This window comes from Poecilia mexicana, unplaced genomic scaffold, assembly GCF_051168715.1.
Source record: "Poecilia mexicana isolate PSO_F unplaced genomic scaffold, ASM5116871v1 scaffold_4, whole genome shotgun sequence".
NCBI classification, from domain to species: domain Eukaryota; kingdom Metazoa; phylum Chordata; class Actinopteri; order Cyprinodontiformes; family Poeciliidae; genus Poecilia; species Poecilia mexicana.
Window position 1 is genome coordinate 31,874,196 of NW_028263373.1, and position 24,028 is coordinate 31,898,223.

The 24,028-nt window shown below is 42.2% G+C and overlaps 1 protein-coding gene across 1 annotated transcript in view; it reads right to left on the reverse strand.

Moving 5' to 3' along the window:
• The window catches only part of lonp1 (lon peptidase 1, mitochondrial), a 35,094-nt gene that overhangs the window by 3,796 nt on the left and 7,270 nt on the right, over nucleotides 1–24,028 (reverse strand). Inside the window, exons 7-20 of the mRNA XM_088005210.1 lie at nucleotides 22,425–22,554; nucleotides 22,124–22,207; nucleotides 21,960–22,028; nucleotides 11,265–11,416; nucleotides 10,139–10,277; nucleotides 9,857–10,035; nucleotides 6,722–6,809; nucleotides 6,274–6,396; nucleotides 5,993–6,109; nucleotides 5,419–5,559; nucleotides 3,357–3,522; nucleotides 3,184–3,270; nucleotides 2,633–2,760; nucleotides 1,287–1,451 (exon numbers count right to left, since the gene is read on the reverse strand). Coding sequence (XP_087861336.1) covers nucleotides 1,287–1,451; nucleotides 2,633–2,760; nucleotides 3,184–3,270; nucleotides 3,357–3,522; nucleotides 5,419–5,559; nucleotides 5,993–6,109; nucleotides 6,274–6,396; nucleotides 6,722–6,809; nucleotides 9,857–10,035; nucleotides 10,139–10,277; nucleotides 11,265–11,416; nucleotides 21,960–22,028; nucleotides 22,124–22,207; nucleotides 22,425–22,554 — 1,768 coding nt within the window. The remainder of the gene's footprint in view (nucleotides 1–1,286; nucleotides 1,452–2,632; nucleotides 2,761–3,183; nucleotides 3,271–3,356; nucleotides 3,523–5,418; nucleotides 5,560–5,992; nucleotides 6,110–6,273; nucleotides 6,397–6,721; nucleotides 6,810–9,856; nucleotides 10,036–10,138; nucleotides 10,278–11,264; nucleotides 11,417–21,959; nucleotides 22,029–22,123; nucleotides 22,208–22,424; nucleotides 22,555–24,028) is intronic.

The window sequence follows — 24,028 nt, forward strand, 5'->3', positions numbered from 1 at the left end:
CAAAGCACAGATTTCCACTGGTCTAATGTCCATTCCTTGTGTTGTTTAGCCCAAACAAGTCTCTTCTGCTTGTTGCTTGTACTTAGCAGTGGTTTCCTACCAGCTATCCCACCATGAAGGCCTGATTCACACAGTTTCCTCTTAACAGTTGTTGCAGAGATGTGTCTGCTACTAGAACTCTGTGTGGCATTGACCTGGTCTCTGATCTGAGCTGCTGTTAACCTGCGATTTCTGAGGCTGGTGACTCGGATGAACTTATCCTCCGCAACAGAGGTGACTCTTGGTCTTCCTTTCCTGGGGCGGTCCTCATGTGAGCCAGTTTCTTTGTAGCGCTTGATGGTTTTTGCGACTGCACTTGCGGACATTTTCAAAGTTTTCCCAATTTTTCGGACAGACTGACCTTCATTTCTTTAAGTAATGATGGCCACTCGTTTTTCTTTACTTAGCTGCTTTTGTCTTGCCATAATACAAATTCTAACACTCTAATCAGTAGGACTATCAGCTGTGTGTCCACCTGACTTCTGCACAACACAACTGATGGTCCCAACAACATTTATAAGGCAAGAAATCCCACTTATTAACCTGACAGGGCACACCTGTGAAGTGAAAACCATTTCAGGTGACGACCTCTTGAAACTCATCAAGAGAATGCAGAGTGTGTGCAAAGCAGTAATCACAGCAAAAGGTTGTTACTTTGAAGAACCTAGAATATAAGGCGTATTTTCAGTTGTTTCACACATTTTTGTTAAGTATATAATTAATTTAAATTATATAGTGTAAATCTACAATTTTCATAGTCATGAAAATTGACTATGAGTTTTCTTCATTTTCTTCATGAAAATGAAGAAAACTCTTTGAATGAAAAGGTGTGTCCAAACTTTTGGTCTATACTGTACGTTGGAGCCTGAATGTTCCAAAGTGTCTGCAACTCTAAATTGACCTACTTAAAAGTGCTGTTTGCTTATGGAACGTAAAGCTTCACACAATGTTCAAAAGATGTGTTGGGAACAATGGCTGCTTTAGCCTGCCATGTTGAAATCATGGCTGGAGCTGCTGTCAAAACTACAGTAGCTCTGAGTTCTGATTTCCCAGGTAAATGGAACGCAGCATAATTGCTTTTATTTCTGTGTGTTGGGTCAGACTTTTTTTTTTTTTTTTTACAATGAGGTTCTACATTACCCCTACTGTGGTAATGTAACAAGATTAACTGATTGTCTTGCTTGCAACTGAAATGTGTCACGTGATCAAATGATGTGCTGTTCTAGTTCTGTGTGTGTGTTTCATACAGCAATAGTTTTCTCTTTGATTCCTCCTACTGGCAGGATTTTGCCAGTTAGTGACACCTCCCCAGTCATCGCCACATTCTGACGCACTGACCGGTTAGTTGCCAGGGACAACAATGCAGTGACTATTGTGCAACCAGCACTGGGTCCATCCTTGGGAGTTGCTCCCTGTAAAACAAACAAACAAACAAAAAAAAAACAACATTGAACATTGTTGTATTTAGTGATAGTGTTGTGCATGAGTATGTCTGAGCGGATTTCATATTTTATCTTTATGGGGCAGATTGGTCAGTTCCAAACCTTGTTTGACTCGATATATATTAAAGTTTAGCTTCCCAATGTAAACACTGAAATTACGACAGGTTAGAATCATGACCAGCTGTCTTTCCTTCCCGTCATGTCATTTAAATCAGCCTGTCAGTAAAAATCAGTTACTCATCAAGGGATTTTCTTCCAACTGTATAGATCAGAGAGTCAGTCACAATCATAGCTTTCAGCCAGGGCAGTGCAGAGACGTTTGGAGGGCCAGGGGCTCAAAGCTGAAAAGGGGCACATTGAACCAGATCTTAAAATGCCATAAAACAAGATAGCAACAACCCGTTTTAATCAAGAATCTAATTTTAATCGGATCACATTGTATCACTGTCATCATGTGGGGACAGTGTAAAGCAAATTTAGTCTGATGGGTTGCTGTTGAAGGATTTCTGCTGCTGGTAGAGCTGGAGTAGTATGATGATTGAGTTGTTTTTGTTTAACATTTTATTTTCAAAAAACAGAACGAACACAGCACAGAGTTGGTGTAGTTAAATACAAACTGACACGTGAGGAGCTTAAAGATGACCTTCTCTCCATAGAAGAGAAGGTCATTGGTCATGAAGTATGTTATGAAATAAGCTAATTTTGCTGACATTTTACTAAAAAAAAAAAAAAACAACCTGGTAATATCTGACTTTTTAAGCTTCATGGCAACAATTGTCAGTCATTATTAGACCGAGGGCAGCCAGACTAGTTTACTTTGTTAATTGTTATTTTATCTAAATATTATAATTGAGGGGCACAAGCAGTTAAAACATATGTTTAAAAAAAAAACAAAAAAAAAAAACAACCTCAATCTGGCACTTGGGGCATCAAGAATAAAAGGGGCTCGTCCCCTCTGCACATGCCTGCTTACAGCCAGCACTTCTGAAGTTATCCCTTTTATTGTTGTCACATGAGCCTCGGACACACTCGGTGACTTGGGTCAACCCTTCAGCGGTGAGCACAGATATCACAGTTATCACTGTGCGTGTGTGTGTGTATGTAAGTCCAATAAAACCAACTTGTGATAAATGAAAATCCTGTTTCTTTACCTCAGGAACATGCAGGTGCAGGTGGGAGCTGACCAGGAAGTTATTTTCCGGTTCTTTAGTCATGAGGAAGGCTCTGGCAAATGTCGAAGCAATTTTTGCACTTTCCTTCATGACATCACCAAGCTGACCTGCAGAGAAGCACAAATCTTCAGAATGAACCTTTCAACATATGATTCAACAAATGTGACAAGCTAGAGCTGATATTTTATCTGTTCAATAAGAAATTAAAAAAACTAAAAGCTAGTTGGATTTTCATAGGAAACAGGTCTAACAAAAATTACTAAGACAAATTCAAAAACTTTAATAAATGTGACTCAATTTTTTGTATCTAATATTTTTCAAGAAGCTGATATATTAGGATACTAACTATAAAAATGTATTGTGTTCTCTGCACTGTGCTCCCCATCAGTCAGAAAAGATTCCAACATGAATTGCTTATGTTTATAAAAATAAACTCCACCTGAAGAAATACTCTGACCAGAGATGCTTATGGGGAAATTCAGAAATTATGTTTTGATGTTTCCCACATTATATGAGAGCAGGTCACTGACCTGTGACCTCCAAGGTTCCTTCTCCTTTAGCTTCTGCCCCTCCTTGTGGTCGGCAGAGTGACGTCTCAATGAACAGTGTGGAGCCCCCTACAGGCAGCAGATCACAAGGCAACTGTTCAGCTCAGACGTCATCATCATCATCAGAGCTGGAGACTGTGTGGGCCTCGTCTCACCCAGAGCGGTCCATGCCAGGCCCATCACCACTCCTGGTGGGGTCACGTCATACATACGATCCACTGTGAAAACTGGTTTACCCACGTAATCGTGCAGATTGTCAGAAGACACGGCCACTGAGTCCTTGGCTCCACTCACAATATGAAACGCTACTTTACGGAACACCTGGCAGATGGAGGAACAAGACCCAGACATTGAGGTGAGGGAAGAGCTCGGAGGGGGGCTGCAAGGATGGGTTACAGTCTGGTGCAACAACATCTGCACTATGGGCTGAGGATACTGATGAGAATTAACTCTAATGTTCCCTCTTCAGACCAGGTGGTACATGCTGGAGGGTGCAACTGGAAGCAGACCAGTCTGCAAACAGCCAATCAGCAGCCATTAAGTCCATCTTCAATCAATCAAATTTTATTTGTATAGCACATTTCAGCATCAAGGCATTTCAAAGAGCTGTACATCATACCAAACACAAAAATACATAGTGATGCAACATAGAATCAATAATCAAAACATTTCATTAAGTCAAGTGCCATCATTAAATTCGGAATTGATTACGTTTTAAATACAACTCTAAACAGGTGGTTTTTTTAGTCGAGATTTAAAGGCACTCAATGTTTCAGCTGTTTTACAGATTTCTGGAAGTTTGTTCCAAATTTGTGGTGGATAGAAGCTGAATGCTGCTTCTCCTCGTTTGGTTTTGGATCAGGGGAGGCAGAGCAGACTAGAACCAGAAGAGGTCTGGAAGGTTGTTATGACGACAGCAGATCTTTTGTGGTGCTAAACCCTTCAGTGATTTATAAACTAACAACAATATTTTGAGCTACAGGGAGCCAGTGTAGTGACTTTAAAACTGGTGTTATTGTGCTCTATCTTTCTGGTTTTAGTGAGAACGCCAGCAGCAGCATTCTGGATCAGCTGCAGCTGTTTGGTTGATTTGATGGACAGACCTGTGAAGACGCTGCTGCAGTAATCAATGCGACTAAAGATAAACACATGAATGAGTTTCTCTAGATCTCGTTGAGACTTAAGTCCTCTAATCCTGGAGATGTTCTTCTTGAGGAACCAGATGCAGACACAAGTAGACACATGACAGAGTGGGTCATGTCATCAACTTGAATTCACCTTCTCTGACATGTCATATGACAGCAGGAGGTCCGTTAACATTTCCCAGGACAGACTGAGCTCAGATGGCTGAACTGATACCAACAGATCTGTTCCAGGGACCATGCAGCACAGCTTGGACACATGTTGGTGCCCGGTGAGAATGGAACCATAGGGAGGAAAGGATTAGCTTAGCTTCACTAGGGCTCTGTGGAGCCACTATGCGTCAATAGGGACCAGCCCAAACAATAAGGCATATTCTTAAACGATTAGTAAATGTTTTATAACAAGTCAGATACCAGGACATCTGATAGGATAATTTATTTTGCCTCAAAAATATCGCTAAAATTTACAGATTATAAAATAAAAACATAAACAAATCCTGTTTTGGCTGGTTTGGATGTCATACAACAGTGTTACTTTCTTAAAAAAAACAAATATTACAAAATATCTGTCTTGAGCAAATGAACAGTTAAGCAAATCATAAATAATGCCCATCACAGATCTAACAAGGCATGCGAGATGAATCAGTGGATGGGAAAACAGCTTGCAGTCTGGAATCACCTTGCTGTACTTCAAAATAAATCAAAACGTGACTAGCTCCACGCAGGTTCAATACAAATTGTCTAGCTGAAGTTTAGAAGCCCTTCTTTGGTTCATAGGCCAGAGGTCAATGGTTTAATGACCATAAATGAGCACAATGGAGCACTGAAATGAGTGAAAAGTAAGGAAATTTTCAAAATAAAATTAGAATAAAAGTTCAGAGGAACCATGGGAATTTAATGAATAAATGTGGATAAATGTGTATCATTTATCCACATTTCACAGTGGTAGTGGGGCTACATGGTGCTCTGTAGAGAAATGCTGCCTCAACAAGAGGAAGTGATGATTCACAGTGATAATTTTATTTAGCTTTCCTTTGTGATCAATAAAGTATTTTTGAATTTAATTTGAATTCACCTTCTCTATCTGTTTCTGCAGGTTCCTCACTCCAGACTCTCTGCAGTACTGTCTGATGAGCAGACCCAGAGCGTCAGGGGAGATGGAGGCCTTCTCTTCAGTCAGGCCACAGAGTGTTCGCAGCTGAGGCACCAGGTAACGCTGAACACACACACAGACACACAGACTGAGGAGAACATTTAATAGAAAACTAGAAGGCAAATGTTCAAACCCTTCCAACATTGTGTGTTTTTTTGTTTTTGGCTGCAGCTGTAAAACGTGGCTCTGCAACTACTAAACTGTAACACACAGCAACCCTGACTCTTTGTGGTGTGTGTATGTGTTGTATGAGTCGCATGTCAAATGGTCAAGATCACATTGGCCATATAAGGAATAAGCAGAGGGCAGAATCAAAGTCCAAGTTATTTAAAGATGTAAAGATTTCTATGAAAATACTAGCAATGGAGTCATTGGAATATCTCACACACACATATCAATTACTTTTTCTAAATATCCCAGTCCTCCTTACAGGAAAGCAAGAGTCAAATTTCACACAGCAATGATGGCAACGGTTACTATGGCGACATACTGTTACCTCAGCGATAGCCAGTTTCTCCTGGGCCACATATCCGGACACGTTGATCATCTCCATCCTGTCTCTAAGTGGTTCTGGGATGGTGTCAGTCACATTGGCTGTGCAGATAAACAGAACCTGGAATACAGCACACACACACACACACACACACACACACACACACACACACACACACACACACACACACAGCGAAACCTTAGAGGTCTAACACATGCCAAACCTTTAGAAGACTAACACATACTTTTACCAGGATTAAGCTCAACTGTGCAAGTTCCACCTACTTTAGACAGGTCCACTGGGACATCCAGGTAATGGTCAAGGAAGTTTGAATTCTGTTCAGGATCCAGAAGCTCCAGAAGAGCAGAGGATGGGTCACCCTGGTAACCACGACCGATTTTATCCACCTGAATAAGCAAATTATTGGGAAAAAATAGTTTAGTACCTTAGAAAAATATCTTCAGTCTTATTCAACAACTTATACAGATGAAACATTAATTTATTTCAGTAACACCATCACTACATGAAACAGATTTTTTTCCACAGACCGTTTTCAAACCTTTAATACAATAGAGCTAATGAAAACAAACATCGGTTTAGTTTATTACATCACTCAATTGGAAAAGTTTTAATAAAGAAATGTGGTGCTAATGAAAACATTGTTTAATAGCTGCTTAAAAATATTAAGCAGCTATTAAACAAATGCTGCTTAATACCTGCTCAAACACTAACCTCATCTATCAACACCAAAGGGTTCTCCGTCTTGGTTTTCTTCAGACACTGAATCATCTTCCCAGGCATCGCTCCAACATATGTTCTCCTGGAAACAATATATTTTCAGACTATGTTCTTCAATAATCTCCCCCCTCATCAACATTTCCTTCAAAACGATCTCATCATCAATCACAGCCTGAGGGGTGGATGAGAACAGCTGTGAGCACAGAGGCAAAGCTATTTCATATTTTCTGATTCCTCATAGTTCTTTTTTGTTGCGTTGAGGGGACACTAGAATCTGCCTGTTCGTAATCCCTGCAGGGACCAGAACAAAGGGGTGGGGGTGGGGCAAGGACACAATACAGCTTGCTTCTGCTTAAATCACAACCAAATACAGAAAATGGAATTTACCGGGTTCTGTTGTATGTGGAAAAGAACTGAATAATTTAAAGTTCATCTAAAACTAGCAGGCAAATGGCTTTAGTGGTTCAAGATGGGCATTGATGTAATTGAATAGTGACATTATGCCAGTTGTATTAAGATAAAAGTTCTTACTGGTCACAAATATGGAAATTTTAATAAAATTACCATATTTATATCAAAAAAGTGATTTAGTTTATAGGCTCTGCATGAACATGAACTATACTAATGTAAAGCAGTGGTCCCCAACCCCCGGTCCGTGGACCGGTACCGGTCAGTGGACCAATTGGTACCGGGCCGCGCAAGAAATAATTAAATATTTCCGTTTTATGTATTATTTGAGTCTGGAGGATCTTTTATTTTGAAAATCCTTTAACCGGATTCTCTCAGTTACTTGTGCGCCAACACTGAGCCCACAAGCAGCAAAATGAGTAAGAAACGGATCAGATGTCTTTGTAAAGTTTCTTGGCAAAGGGGAAAAGGCCCAGAGAAGAGACAGGAGGATGGATTTATCCCGGACCGGTAGGTGAGTCAAACATTACAAGCCACTCTGTGTAACATGCGGCAATAGAAACAACCCGGTTCGGCTCGGCTCGCCTCTATTTCGGAGTGACCGCGTTTCCACCGGCCCTTCTTGGCTCTGTAGCAGGGTGCCGCCTCCTGGTGGCGGGTGGGTGGAGCGCCATGTGCTGTTGACCGGTTATTTTTTTTAACTACATGAAAATTTAAAGCCCGTTATAACCATTTGACAGGTTATAATTAACACCCTCATGCGAGGACGTCATAGACTTTACGCAAAGAGTTCATCGCAGAGGAAACTAAAATCAGTCAGTAAAAGAATCCTTTGACACTGAACTAAATGCGTCTTTCTGACCGGTGTTATATCTTTAAAATTTCCTCTTCGGTCATATTTCAGTCCGTTTTCTCGTCAATATGCGAGAGCTTAGAGCGATGCGCGCTCCCGCGAGAGGGGATGCAATTTTGGGCAGGCATGCGTTTCTGGGTATAACACCTGTTGCTAATGTGGCAATGAAGCTTCAAACTGCTTTGCCACGTAGAGAAAAGCAGGCTGTGGATATAAGCAACACTTCGGGTGTCGTTGTCTCCCATCACTCCCTGATGGGACCGTCTCGTTGCAGAGAAACAAGCTCAGGGCTCCGTTAGTCATTATCGTGAGTTAAAATTTTCACGAAAGTAAAATGCTCGTTTTTGTGGCGCATATGTATCTTATTTTGAAGGGATATGTAAAAGTTACCATAGCGACCAGAGTCAGAGAGCGTTTGGTCGAGAGGAGATGAGTAGAGCTTGTGAGTCTTAAGTCTGGTTTAGATGGCAAGATTTAAGATTGTCGACCGATTCTCCAAACCTCTGTGACCACAGAGCTGATAAAAGTCCAACAGCTTCGATCGGGTCGTGTGTCCAAGGCAGGAGGAACACGCCACACGAACATCCCGATTCCAGAGGATAATCCAGTAAAACCCCCAACATAGCATACGGGAATTTAGAATAACCAAACACGGATGACGATGTAGTTCAATAGTGACAGTTTGTGGAGTCATTTTAAGAGATAAAAGACGTAACAAAAAGAAAAGGCGGTGGATAAAAGACGACGGGAGCAGCCGCTCTATTTGCTGCACTATGATGTGGAGGTGAGTATGTTTGTTCATGGTTAACATTTTTAACTGAATAAACATAAACATATATAATAACGACCTTTACATAAAATAATAAACATTTCCACATATCATCTCTGATATCCACTGGACTCTCAATTGCGCGATATTTCAGCTGTTTGGGATTCCCCTCTGTTCTTACGTCACCGCGCTTTCTGATTGGCTACCTGTCACATTCAGCAGGTTGTATTCTCGTTCCCAGTCAGGGAAAACCCCACAGGCTGCGATAAAAAGCCCAAGAAAACCCAAATTAGGTATATTCAGGATTCAGCGGGAACACCAACATGCAGAAGCCTTTCCATGTCTTCACCGGTCCGTGGTAATAAAAAGGTTGGGGACCACTGATGTAAAGCACAAGTACTCTGATATTTGTTAAAATGGGATCAGTAAATCTGAATGGGTCTCATGTGATGGCCTAATCAGAAAAAAATTAAGGATTCAGTTTTAAAATGTTTTTGGGTTTGTTGATTTATAAAAAAAATTGTGCACAGCAGCAAGAACACTGTCTTATTCTGTCCTAATCAGTGGTTTTGTTCTGGTCTCAGTTTGTGTAAAAGTCACAGGAAGGTTTGGATCCTCTTTACTATCTATCCATCCATCTCCATTAGCTGGAGATAGGCACCAGCAACCCTCCCGACCCCACTAGAGGACAAGGATGTAAGAAGGAAGATAGATTAGATTAAGATAGAAGGAAGATAGATTAGATTAAGATAGATTAGATTAGATTAAGATAGATTAGATTAAAATAGATTAGATTAGATTAAGATAGATTAGATTAAGATGGATGGATGGATGGATGGATGGATGGATGGATGGATGGTAATGGGATGTAGCTAAAACTTGTCCCAACTTTTTCTTTGAAGTGTCCATCTGTTTGAATCAATGTGCTAGTGGACTATTCTTGAAATAGGGTCAATAGTTGCACCATATCATTCTAAGAGCTGCATTACGTATGTGTATTATAATGCATAATTTAACATTGCACATGGGGTCCTAGAAACAACATTCCCACTGATCTGCATGTTCCAGTCAGACTGGAGAACTAACAGATTGTGCAGACCTGTGACCTTTGATCTCAGCCACGTCGGTCATTCCTCCTACACTGAACCTGAAGTACTGTCTGTTAAGTGCTCTGGCAATGGAGCGGGCAATGGAGGTCTTCCCTACACCAGGAGGGCCATAGAAACACAGGATCTTCCCCTGGGTGGAGCCTCGGAGCTGGCTCACTGCAATAAACTCCTGCACACACAAAGAAACACTCAGCTGCTGTGACCAGAAGGATATGGAGGAAGCATCTTCCTTTGATTGATTTGGATGTTAAAGCTGTGGGTTTTTTTCTTACCAATATGCGTTTTTTAACATCATCCATTCCATAATGGTCTTCTTCCAGAACCTCCCTGGCCCTGTATAATGACAGGTTTTCTTCACTGTTGGTGCCCCATGGCATGCTGGTTAGCCAGTCCAGGTAGTTGCGAGTTACACTGAAACACAGTTTGCCTTGGTTCACGTTCACGTATGTCAGAACATCAGTAACAAACAAAAGCCTGCATTATGGTCCTCAACCTCTCCAACACAAATATGAGAGAAATTTGACTGAACCAATTCAGAGATGGAGGGTGGGACTAAAGATTAAAAGTTATTTTGATACTTTTCTTGCAAAGAGAAAAAAGCTACAATAGAAATTATTAGAGTAAATTTGTTAGATGAAAGGAAAAGACCAGATTATAAGTGGTCAAAACAATGGGGTAACAGAAACAGTACCGTATTTTCCGCACGATAAGGCGCACCGGATTATAAAGCGAACCTACAATGAATGGCCTATTTTAAAACTTTTTTCATATATAAGGCGCACCGCATTATAAGGCGCATAGAATAGATGCTACAGTAGAGGCTGGAGTTACGTTATGCATCCACTATATGGAGCTGCACTAAAGGGAATGTCAACAAAACAATCTGACTCCGGTCCGCGAGGAGAGCCTTCCGCGACTGGGCTGGGGCATGGGCGGACGATGGTCACCCTTCTCCGTTCGCGCACAGCATGTTCGTGGAGAACGTGGTGCTAAGTGACCTGCAGACGACCTGATTCTAGACAGTCGGTAGGTAGATAGGTCAGTCAAACTTTATTAATAGATTACAATCCAGTGTTCTGACAACTATCCCAGCATGCACCACGCGCTTCTTCTTCTACAAGCAAAAATGAAGTCAGCAGCTGCTTAACGTAGTTGCGGGTCAATATTGGACCATATATAAGGTGCACTGGATTATAAGGCAGACTGTCGGCTTTTGAGGAAATTGAAGGTTTTTAGGTGCGCCTTATAGTGCGGAAAATACTGTAATTTTTTGGCTCACTTTTAAAAATGGAGGACGACATGGAAGCATCAGCGTGCTCTGACTACTGCAGTAAGTAACTTTCTTTGTGGACGTCTTGCTCTCGACCTAGCTGAGGGATGGAAAGGAGAGAGACCTACTTGAACTCAGATGAGTGGTTGTCCAGCAGTCCCAGCTTGTTCAGCTCTTCATTGATTACATCCATGATGTGCTGAGGAACATTCCGGTCTTTAAGTCTCTCCCTAAATTTATCCTCAATGGCTTCTTTGTCATCTTTTTCGAGACCCAGCTCCTGAAGACACAAACAGCTAGTGAGCCCCAACTGCACCATACATGTGCAGAACCCCCTTCACTTCAAGGTGGGGCTCAAGCTATTTCTTGCAGTCTCCATGTTTTTAGTGAACACACTGATGCAGTGAAGCAGGGAAATGTCAGCCTGCCTTCGTCACCTCCATAACTTGGTGGTAAGATGACTCATGTAGGTGGAGTTGGCTTCACGGGTCGCCACAGTGATCACATAAGTTTTGTGCGACCAGCCAGCAGCAGGGTTTAAACACATAACCAGAGCAGCAAATCATTTCATCCAGGAAGTGTTAGGAGTTAACTAAAAGCATTTCCTCAGCCAACAACAGAATGACTACCAGTACGCAGAGTTCTCCTGTCATTATTGTTCTGGATATAGGATATATGGGAAGGTTGAGAACATTAAGAGTTTATGCATGTCAAGTAGAAAAGTGTTACTAGAAAAAAAAATATTTTCTTACAGTCTATTAAAGGGGCAGCATTATAACAAAATAATTTTAGCTTGACATCATATTATTCCCTCATCAAAAACATAATTGGAGTGTTGCAATGATTAAAGGATGTTTAAGAAATCCTTTAATCTCCCGTAGCAACCATTCAGCTGTGCAAAAAGCGATGCTGTGATGACTTCCTAAAAGCAGTTTCAGAAAAAGCAGGAATTTTTTAAAGAGAGAGGCCCAATTGTAAAGTATTAAATTATGAAGAAAAATGTTTTCAAATCATATTTGATATATATATATATATATATATATATATATATATATATATATATATATAGATAGAGAGAGAGGGAGAGAGAGAGAGAGAGAGAGAGAGAGAGAGCATTTTTAACAGCTACTTGATTGTGCAATAAAATGCCTAGAGTAATACTGTGCCTTTAAGTGTTAACTTATCTTTATTCTTTTCAACGTGATTTACAAGGAATTAACGCAAATTATTAATAAGGTCAAAGTTCTCCATCTATATCTGTTTTTTCCTTCTCTCTAGAACAGTGGTTCTTAACCTGGGTTCGATCGAACCTCGGGGGTTCGATGAGTCGATCTCAGAGGTTCGGCAGAGCCTCTGCCGCAGAGGTAAAGACACAGTAAAGTTAAAGTCGTGATGACGCGCCCCGCTTTGCCACCACTTGCTGCAGAGAATCACGTTACATTGCTTAGCCAATCAGAGCTGCGGAGGAGCACTGATTGAAGGAGTTCCACTCTCAGCATGGATTTGAACTTGTGTCTTTAATGGGGTATATGCCACGAGAGGTGGTGACGTATTTCCGTTTGAATTTATTCCACATAGGATGGTTCCGGGTCCTGCTTGCTCCTATTGTTCTTGGCCGAAGCTGCAAGATCTGTACCATGAAAAAGACGCAAAACTTAAAATATCTGTGAGCTGCTGGTACAACAACTGAGTTTTGTGGTGTGCCGTTGTTTCCAGTAATTAGTCGGTACCATCCAGTGCTTAGTTTTTTCATTTTCCAGCTGATATCAAGGCGACAGCGGACTGTAGCCAAAACTTAGCCACTACAGCTAACACGCGGTTTGTAGCTGCCTGCTATTTCAAAGCTTGAGGATATTGAAGATCCAGCATCAGAAATGGGAAGATGGGGGATGTAAAGGGAGTTGTATGTGGTTCGTTTAGTGGAATAATTTGTTGGAGGAAAATAATGCCGGAGGAAATCCACTGCAACGGGAACAGGCTGAGAACAGAGGCAGCGATTCGGCACAAGGTAAGTCAATACGTGTGTGTTGATGTGTGTTTATGTTATATGGAGTATGAAATTATTTTTAGGCAACTCCTTAGTTTTTGTTTATGTGTCAATTATATAAAATACATTTAACATGCAGTCGGAGCGATACCGAGCACGGCAATTTAAAAACAGCCGAGAGCAGCAATGCTCCAAACCACACAAGAAGTCAGTCAGATTAAGGTCCAAAACCTTCGCTTTACAGTCGTTTAAGTGGCACCGACCCACATAAAAAACCCACAGAACAAATGGTGCAAATCACGTATTTCCCGAATCCCGAATATATGATTATCTACCTTTGCCGTTTCATAATTATTATCCACGTTAGAGTGAATTTTTCCACTTGACTGCTATAATCTGTTCTTGCGTTACACAACGTAATTTCTCTTTTTTTCCCTCTGAGATTCTGCTTAGAAAATGAGGTTATGAAGTTACATCCTCCCGCTGCTTTTTGTTTTTAAAATAGTTAATGGTTACTGTGGGCAAATCCAGCAAGGACCAAGTGAAAAACTCCATCTCTAACACAGAGTGACCTGTGCACCCGAAGCAGGCTATGTGGAAAAAAATGCGGAAGTGCTAAAATGGAAGTCCGTGGCATATACCCTATTACTTCAGCAAAGCTCACAGTTTTTACCAAATTCTGTAGCTTTCTGTGTACTTCTAAATCTGCTCCTTAGTTGCATCTTTTCGGGGTCGCTACTGCCTCTAGTGGCGTGGGGGTGGTAACACAACTAATGGAGCTTTAGCAGAAGTTCAAGCTGGAAGACTCCGCCCCCTCCGTTCACCCATCGACGTCATGCTCATCCCCGTCCTCAGCCTGGACCTCACCCTGCACGTTCAATCAGCAATCAGGCTCTGCATAAAAGGATCCACACCCAAACCGTCAGCCGCTTCCCAGCTGCGTTCAATCCGTTCATCTGCACGTCTCAGCTCCTCCACAGCTTCGTGATTCCCCGTCCTTCGACCTCTTATCCTGCGTTGGTCCTTTCTTTTTCCCTCAGACGCTCCCCGGATGCAAGAGATTTCTCCCGGCCCCAGCCTCAATCACTTCAAGCAGCTTCTCCCGCCTATCTCTCACCTGCCTAGGGTTTCACTTACTCCACGATCCACCTCCGAAAAACATAAGCCCTCCGGTCACCTTGTTTACTTTGACCCCTTTGGCCTGTGATGCACGACGCATTACCTCCCGCACAGTCGTGAGACAAGGTAGCTAACTGCGGAGCTCTACGTGGAGGGAACAGCCTGTTTAAAGATGCCACGTAAAGAAAAACGACAGAATCAAAAGGGAGGATCTGAGGGAAGCAGCAAAAGGCCATCTTCCTTCGCCCGCCAAGCTTCTCTCACTTCCGCATGCCGTCATGGTCAGCACCTTTCCGGATTTCCCCCTCTACGCCCGTCTCAGGCTGTCAGGATGCTCCTCAGATGCAAGAGATTCCTCGATGATTTCAAGCAGCATCTCCCGCCTTGATGATTTCAAGTAGCGTCTTCCCCCTTTCTCTCGCTGACTGGGATTTCTCCAATCTCCCGCTCCCTCGCCACCTACTCCACGGTCCACCTCTGGCAAGCAGACACGTGATCCCACTGTTTTCAACCCGCACCGTCTTCTTCACCTCAGCGCCTTCACACCAGTGCCACGCTAAGGATCAGCATGCCTACGATTTCCCTCTCCTGCATGGTCGCTGTCAGCCCACTCAGCAACACCTCTCTGGTTTTCCCTCACTACGCCTGTTTCAGGCTACAAGGGTAAGACGTAGCATTCTCATGTCTCATTCGAGTCTCGCAATACTTCGTAACGCAGACACTTTTCATTAGTTTCATTTTTACGAAATTGTTCCACAGCCATAACCCGTTTCCTGAGGGGCTAACTCCGCAAGCAATCCCTAATTGTCGCTCTCATCAGTCGTGTGTTACTATAAAGCTGAACCTTCACCAGTCCGTTTCATGTCATCAACCAACTTAATCTTATCTGTTTTTCAGCCATGATCATTTTGACTGTTGTTGATGAGCTGTCTCCACCTCTGCCCAGTTCAGTTCAGCCGTTAGACGGCATCGCTCATTTCATGTTTAATCTCAGGTCTCTCTCTGTAATTTATTAGCAAGGGCTCCCTCAGTGCCTAGGTGAGCACTGCACATTTCGCTGGTGGTGGTTGGTCTTTTCTTGCCTAAGCAAGCATTTTTATCCAGTGATTTGTCCCATTTTCCTTCTCACGCCTCCATGCTCCCACCTACACGTCGCATCACAAGCACACTCCTTCTACCGCATCCCAAGTCTTGTGAGTCTCTTTATCATCTCACTGATTACTTCCCTTCTTGACTTTTCCTTCTCTCTCCATTGCCAACTCTTTTTCTGTTTTTTGGCTTTTCCTCTGTCCCTGCTGCTGGCCCATGTCCCAGCGTCTCCTGCCCCTGCTGCTGGCCCATGTCCCAGCGTCTCCTGCCCCTGCTGCTGGCCCATGTCCCAGCGTTTCAATGTTGGCCCATGTCTCAGGTGTTTTTCTTTTTCCCTCATATTTTTCAGTGTTGGCTCCCTTACAGTGGGCACCTATCCCTCCATCATTCTCCAGTTGATGTCATCTAGCTGATCCTATCCCCAGCCTGGCTCCACACCTTCACTGTCTTTCACTCTCATGCCTCGTATAATTTCGGCCCTTTCTCTGAGCATGCCTTCATTCTTCAGCTGTGCATCATGATATCATGAAAACCCCTCTATCAAATTTGATTACTCCTGCCAGCTTCTCTCCTTCTGGTCTTCTGCACTCCGTTAGTCTACAACCGTATTGTACTTTTCTCCCTGCATTTCTAAGTCAGCGCACGAGTTTTAGGTCTCACCTTTCCTCGGGCCTCGGCCCCGGCCTCAGCCCCTTTTTGGGGGGAGAGCATCCCTAATCAGTTATTGGGATGTTCATCGAGTTCACATCAAATCTCAGCTCAAATCAGCAGCCGGGGCCCGAGCGCCAAAGAACTGTTATTCATTGCTGTCATTAAATCTTTTAATTGTTCCTTGTTCTCCGTCTGAGTCTCTCCAGATTGAAATGGAGCTTTAGCAGAAGTTCAAGCTGGAAGACTCCGCCCCCTCCGTTCACCCATCGACGTCATGCTCATCCCCATCCTAAGCCTGGACCTCACCCTGCACGTTCAATCAGCAATCAGGCTCTGCATAAAAGGATCCACACCCAAACCGTCAGACGCTTCCCAGCTGCGTTCAACCCACCACCTCCCCATCTCCACCCTCATCCTTCGGTTCTCCAGGATGGAACCCTTCCTGACCACCACCACCAGTGTCGGGCCCCGGGGAGAGAGCATCCCTAATCAGTTATTGGGATGTTCATCGAGTTCACATCAAATCTCAGCTCAAATCAGCTCCCGGGGCCCAAGCGCCAAAGAACTGTTATTCATTGCTGTCATTAAATCTTTTAATTGTTCCTTGTTCTCCGTCTGAGTCTCTCCAGATTGAAATACAATTACATTACTAAATCAGAATACCGCAAAGTCTTTATTATTTATTATAAAGTTTTCATTCTCTTAAGAATGTAGAGCTAATTAAATGATCTAAACAAGACCTTAAAGTGGTTCCAGTTTCTCTCGATGGCCAACCTGTTGAAACTGTGGCAGATTTTAAATACCTTGGGTCGTTCCTGGACAGTCAACTTAACTTTCCTGAAAACTGGCTATATCTTTAAGAGCTGTTCTCAGAGACTCTACCTTTTAAGAAGACTTAGTGATCATGGGGTGACCCAACTAGATTCTAGTTGGGGCACCCCTATGTCTTGAATTCGGGGGGCGGGGGGAATCATATTTTATTTATCACTACAGAAGGGTTCAGTGAATGCGCATATGAAACTGGTGGGTTCGGTACCTCAAAAAAGGCTAAGAACCACTGCTCTAGAATCTAATTATAGTTTTACATATTTAATAGAGGTGTGCCAATTGAATCGGCCACCGATCATAATCGGCCGATTTGCGTGAAAATGTGTATGGTGTATGATTGGTGATCACCGATCACGGTCTCTTGTTGCCGATCGCCTGTATCTCATTTGCAGCCCGTGTGTGCAGCTGTGTCCTCTTTCCTTCACACTGAGCAAGCGTACAGCAGTAAATCCTAAGCAATGTGGTTTGGAACTATAATGCTTTGAGAGTGAACGTCCCCATGTGTTGCGGTGGAAAATTACCTCGGGGGGTGAAGCACGTCAAAATGCATCTAATGTGACATTTAAAAAAAACAAACACTTGATGGAGTTTGGCTACATCGAGACTCAATGCAGGAAAAAAGGACATCCGGAGCGGCCAGTAAAGCAGCGCACAACTACCAACACTCGCCCGAATTAGCATCACGGTCAGAAAGCTAAACAAATAACCTGAAAAATAATTTAAGTCTTTGAGCTGGCGGTGTAAGATGCTGGTTCTGTTCTCGTTGTTGAACCGCCGCTACGCGCCACTGGTAGTAATATTTCACAGATGTAGCATCGTTTCTGCTCCACCTGCAGTGAACTCTCACACCCAACCTCTACTTAGAGCTGCAACATTCAACTTAAAAAAAGAAAAGATTTTAGATGTGTATTAAAACTTAAAACTATTAAAAGAAAATAATAGTATTCAGATAATCTCTGAAAAAATAATCGATCTCCTCTGCCTCTTCCTGTATTCTGCAGAAATACTCCGCTAGGTCAGAATTTAAAGTAACCAATCAGAACCAGCATTAATCAGCTACCCATGCTATCAGGAAGGATTGTTTATTTTGATGCAACCTGCATTTGACTTTGAATGAATGTTTCCTTTACTTGACATTATTTGATATAAGCAGATTTATTTCACTCATGTATAATTTATGGCAGTGGTTTCCAAACATTTTTCTGCGCCCCCCCCCTATGGATTACAAATGGCTGTCTGGTTGAAATGACGCGTGTGACGGGGGAGGGGGGGGGGGTCGACTTTTTTAGGGGCAAAATGAATGTACGTAGCTGAAAATAGACACCTACATCGGTAGCCTATAAGGTACTTGTTAAGCTTAAGGTGCTGTATTGATTAGAGGTGTGCCGATCGATCGGTCACCGATCATAATCGGGCCGATTTTCGTGAAAAAGTGCATGATCGGTGATCGGCGATCATTGGCTCTTGTTGCCGATACCGATCATCTCATTTCGCAGCCTGCCTATGCAGCTGGTCTCCTCTTTCCTTCACACTGCGCAAACGCGCAGCAACAAATCCTAAGCGATGTGTAACTATAACGTGAGTGAAATGGGGAAGTTTGTGTGTTGCGGCGGAAAATTGAAGCACGTCAAAATGCATCAACACAACGAAGCTAATGCGACATAAAACAGTGCCATACTTGACGGAGTTTGGCTACATCGAGGCTCACTGCAGTAAAAAAAGACATATGGAGGATCAGATAGCAGGTAAAGCAGCGCACAGCTACAAACACTCACCCGGATTAGCATGACGGTCAGAAAGCTAAACAAATAACCCGCAAAATTATTTAAGTCTTCGAGCTGCGATGTAAGACGCTGGTTCTGCTCTCGCTGTTGAACCGCTGCTACGCTACAGGTAGTAATATTTGACAGACGGAGCTTCGCTTCTGCTCCACCTGGTAGTGACTCTCACACCGAACCTCTGCTTAAAGCTGCAGCATCTAACTTAAAAAAAAATAATTTTACATACGTATTAAAACTTTCGTTGTCCTAACATGAGACAGATAGTCTCTAAAAAAATAATCGATCTCTCTGTTCTGCATAATTACTCCGCTCAGTCAGATACAGCCACTCAGAACTAGCAGTAATCAGCTAGCCGCCATGCTATCAGGAAGTTTTCATTCAGTAACTCTGGATTGTTTATTGTAATGGAACCTGTTTTTGCCTTTGAATGTTAAGTTTTATACTTGAATTTTTTTTGGCAATGTTGAGAGGTTTTATTTTGGCTCTTTGCATTATTTAGTCTCTTCAGAGCTTTCATACGTTATCAGTCTGTTAAAGATGGTATTATCAATAGCAGCACAATTTGCACAAAGCCTGTTTTGTTTAGTTTTCTTCTTGAAAAAAGTCATTAAAAACAAGTTTTTGTCTAAATTAAGGTGAATTCATGGTTCCTTTTTCCACATAATGTAACCGGTAGTGTTTGATAAAAAAATAATAATAATAATAATAATTATGTGATCGGTATCGGTGATCGGCCCTCATGGGTAATCGGTATCGGGAGGAAAAAAACCTGATCGGCACATCTCTAGTATTGATATTAGCTAGTCATCTTTTAGCTAACATTACCTGCATCCAACAGCTTTACTCAACTCAGTCAGTTAGTTTGGAGGGAAAAACTGTGAAAAGTTCTTTGCGTTTTGCTGCCGTGATTCTAACACAAACCTACGTAGCTCCGCACAGCAGCAGCAGGTCTCCTTCACAGGTGTAAACCCAGCGCGAGCGTCGTAGCGTTCATGTTGCGTTTAAAGGCAGCTCGGAAAAACAGGTTATAACATGTTAACAACGGATTAAACAGTTTTAACTGCTGATAAAAGTGACAGAGGACACAAATATGGGAAGTGTGGAAGCCTCTCAAATTGACATAGGAATAACAGAGAGTTGGCCATTCTAAGGTAAAAACCCAGCGCATACAGTGTTCATGTTTTGTTTTTTGTTTTTTCATCCAGACAGCTTCCCGCGCCCCCTCTGCAATGACCCGGCGCCCCCCCCTAGGGGGCGCGCCCCACAGTTTGGGAACCTCTGATTTATGGTACTGAAAGCCTTACTCTGAAATATTATTTTACTGATTGCAGGTTTTTCAGTTGTCCTTTTGACCGAGTAGCTGCTATATTGTGCCTGCAAGTATTTTGCATGTTTTATGCCTAAATTAGGTGAATTTACTGCCAGATAATTTTTTTTATTTTGTCAGATCACATAGTAGCATTTATACCTAAAGCAAAAAATTAACAGTCAATCCAGGTGATGAGCAAAAATCGGTGATTGGCAGAGATCGGCCTCATTGGTGATTGGAATCAGAATCGGCAGCAGAATACCTGATCGGAGCATCTCTAATATTTAATCTAACAAAGGTTCATCCTGTTTTTAAAGCCATTAATGTCTCCTTGAGGACAAAAGGAGAAGTCCTGGGTAGGCCTGTCACAATAAACAATAAATCAATTAATCGCATGATAAATGAAAATTATCGACCTCATTTTAATTCATGGGCTTTATCGTCTCTTCCTGCCTTTTTCTTTTTCTATTGATGACAATGAATGAAAAAAAAGGCTCAACTCCGGTGCTCTCCACTGAACCCTCCCTTCCTCATTTCCTTAGTGCAATGCTCAGCTCACACTACACAATTTTAGAATTGTCGGCTGATCGTCTGCCCATTTTCAAAACCACTAGCCGATAAAAAAATCGTAAGTATAACGGGTTCGATCGGGTTTAATCGTGCTGTGTGTGGTCTCCAGCCACACAGCAAGAACAAAACACCATACACAAACAATTTCTCTCACCAACATTCAGATTTCAGACAGAAAATCCTGTAAAAACCTACTACAGCAGATGTGAATTGAAAGTAAACGAACGCGGCCTTATTATAACCTATTTATGTCACGTTAACGATGAACAGCTGTAAAGTTACCCGGTATATCAACTGCGGTAGCAGTTTCACTCCAACTCCTCTCCTTGTCATTTCTGTGGATATTCCTCACGAAATGTTGAAAAATCATTAATGTTTCCACATATCATCTCTGATGTCCGCTGGACTTGTGCCTGTCAGCTGTTTGGAATTCCCCTCCGTGTTTTCCCTTCAGACAGGGGATTCTGCGCTTTCTGATTGGCTACCTGTCACATTCAACATGCTGTGTTCTCTCTCCCAGTCGGGGAAAACTCCACAGGCTGCAGTGATAAACTTGCCAAGACAATCCAACATAATGAATATGCCTGATTTAGATCGGAGCGGCCACGACGTTCTACCGACTGGACGCAATCAGTCGCAACACACCACACACTACAGGATGATCATTGGAAGTTCTAAGATTGTTGTAAGGGGAAAATCGGGGCAAAACAATTGTGTAATGTGAACTGGGCTTAAGGGAGGCATGAACTATTGGATCAGGTTGTCGAATATGCTCATCTTCTCCATCTAAATCTAATGATTATTGAGGGGCAAGATAGTGTTCAGACTTTGTAATCTACTCTTTTAACCAAAAACTACCGAATGCAGTTTTTATTTTCACTTTGGTTTTATGTTCTGTTTAGTTTTTATTCAAGTGCATTTTTTGTTAATGGAGACTGGAAGTCCATTTTATTTTTGTTTTTGGTTGTTTTGTTTACCAGTTCCAGTGTTTACTGTTCTTTTGGAAATAAAGTGTATCTATGTTTGGCAGGATATCACATGCATTATTATGTCATTACCATTACATCAGTTTAAAATGGTCTTCAAACAATATTATCATTTATCGCAATAATTTTTGAGACAATCACCCAGCAAAATTTGTTATTGTGTTACCTAGTCCTGGGTTGATCATTACATTCACACACAATAGTCCACTCATTCATATATAAGCTGGTGAAACCTACATTCCAAGTAGTAATGTATGAAACCGCCAATGTTTCTCATGAAGAATTCTTGTTTTTTCCATCAGTATTATAGCGATTCCTGTACGGCTATAATAGGAAGAATTGGTTTCTTTCATTACCAAGTTGCTGATTAGAGAATAGTCTATACAAGTGTAAGACACGTGAGAAAACTTCTCATCTGATGAGCGACATGAGCGCCAGGCATCACCTGGACCAGGCCTGGGCTCATTACGCAGCAAGAGTTCTGGCTCCTCCTGATCCTGTACCTTCTTGATGATCTTCAGCTGCTCCTGGAGAAGATACTTTCTGTGGGTCTGTTTGATCTTCTCCTCCACCTCAGACCAAAGCACACAAAGTCAGGAGTGAGTTCAAATAGTGGGTGCTGTGCAAGGGCAGGATAGTGCTCACATGCTTGATTATGATCTCTGACCTCACGGCCCAGACGCTGCTGCAGTTTACTCAGTTCATACTCCTTCTTTAGAAGAGACAGAGCCTTGTAAAGACGTTTTGGAATCTGCAAAAACCAAAAATAATTTGATTGTTTTTTAGTTAGAAGGTTGTAAAATTCTGCTTTCTGTTTTAACATAAGTGGCATATTACTCCAAATTTCTCTCAGTGGACATAAAAAAGCTTTTCTGCAGCCTGAACATTTCATTCACTGCTCATTACTGCAAAGCATCACATTCTTATTAACAGAGGAAGCAGACAGGCATTGAGGGAAAAGCTCATACATTTGTCTCCTCCAAGACATCCTGCAGTTCCTGGGACTCGGCTCCCGTCAGCGCGGCCCCCATGTCACTCAAGTAGATGGGATTATCGACCACCCGTTGACCAGCCTGCATCATCTGAAGCACTGACTCTCTGACAAACATAACACAGAACTCAAAATGCCACCATTATCACTAAAACACTATGGATACAAATACATGGACTCAGAGATGCTTACCAATAACACTCTCACTTTTGGATACATTCAGTCACAAACTGAAAGGAAATGTCAGGTTGACACAAATGTTCCCTTGATTTAAGAGCAGTGGAATGAAGCCTTTAATTATCAATCCATCTAAAGAGAGATGCTGATCTAAACACAGAAAGGAAAGCTCAGCTTTATGCTTTTCACCAGGGTGAATCTAGAAATCGTCTCTGATTTCCTTACTATAGAGCAGGGGTCCCCAAACTTTTTCCTGCGAGGGCCACATAACTGTTCCCTTTTCTGGTCGGGGGCCGGTCTTAGTTTTTCGAGAAAGAAACCTTAGAAAACTTTTGTTGAGGGGTGGGGGGCTGATTACTGCCGACGACATATTCGCGTTTGTAGATAGATTTTTACCCAGAATGCAAATGGAAAAAATCCTTGAGCGAAACGGTGACTGGTACTGACTAGTATATATTCCATTGAGGGAAACTAAGTTTCATATCTGCTCAAGAGCCCCCCTGGTGGTTGAAGAAAAATCCACATATATATGAAAATAAAAAAAACACTGAATGCTCTCTGGTATTGTTCAGGGGGCCGGACCAAATGAGGAGGCGGGCCGGATCCAGACCGCGGGCCGTAGTTTGGGGACCCCTGTTATAGAGCTTTGAAATGTGATGCCACTGCTATAGAGGTAGTCTGCGGCGCGGTGGCTGATGGGATATGAGCGCCATCTTGAAGGGTCATAAACATAACTAATGAAAACGACTTTCTCGCAGATTTTTGTAATCTTGAGTTACATAAAATAATGTAGAAATTTTCTAAGAAGTAAAATTAAGTAAAATCTAAAAGAAGTAAAATCTTAAAATTAGGGTCTCTGCTCCAACTTTTTATTTCAAACGGGTCGATATTTCCGATTTTAGCTATTTTTTGTCCATGTACCATTTATTGGCATCTGTGAGAAGCTTGTAGCAATATAGCCCACTTTGTTTCAAACTGCTTTTTAGCATTATGGAAGAAGATACAGTGGGGAGCACAATAAAAGCACCGGAATTAAGTTTGTTTTGTTCTGTGGCCTTCAAAAATGGCGCAGAGCGACTGCACGAGACAATAAATCCCCCACAACTTCATACGCAGTGACGCTGGTTCCAAAGCTCTATTGAGTGATCAAGCTTATCTACCGATCTTTTCAGTGGATAAGATCGGTAGATCTTGTGCTGAAAAATTTGTATGTTTTGTGCAAATGTCGAACAAACACAATTTTGCAATTGTGGCATTTCCGTTAAATAGAAATTGCAATTAAATTAATACATGAATTAGTTTGTTCATGCTGTAAGTCACTGAAAATCATGGAGGTGACAGACAAACAAAATATATTTCAGCTGCAGCCGTTAGTGGCTGAGGCAATTCAGTAAGAAAGTAACG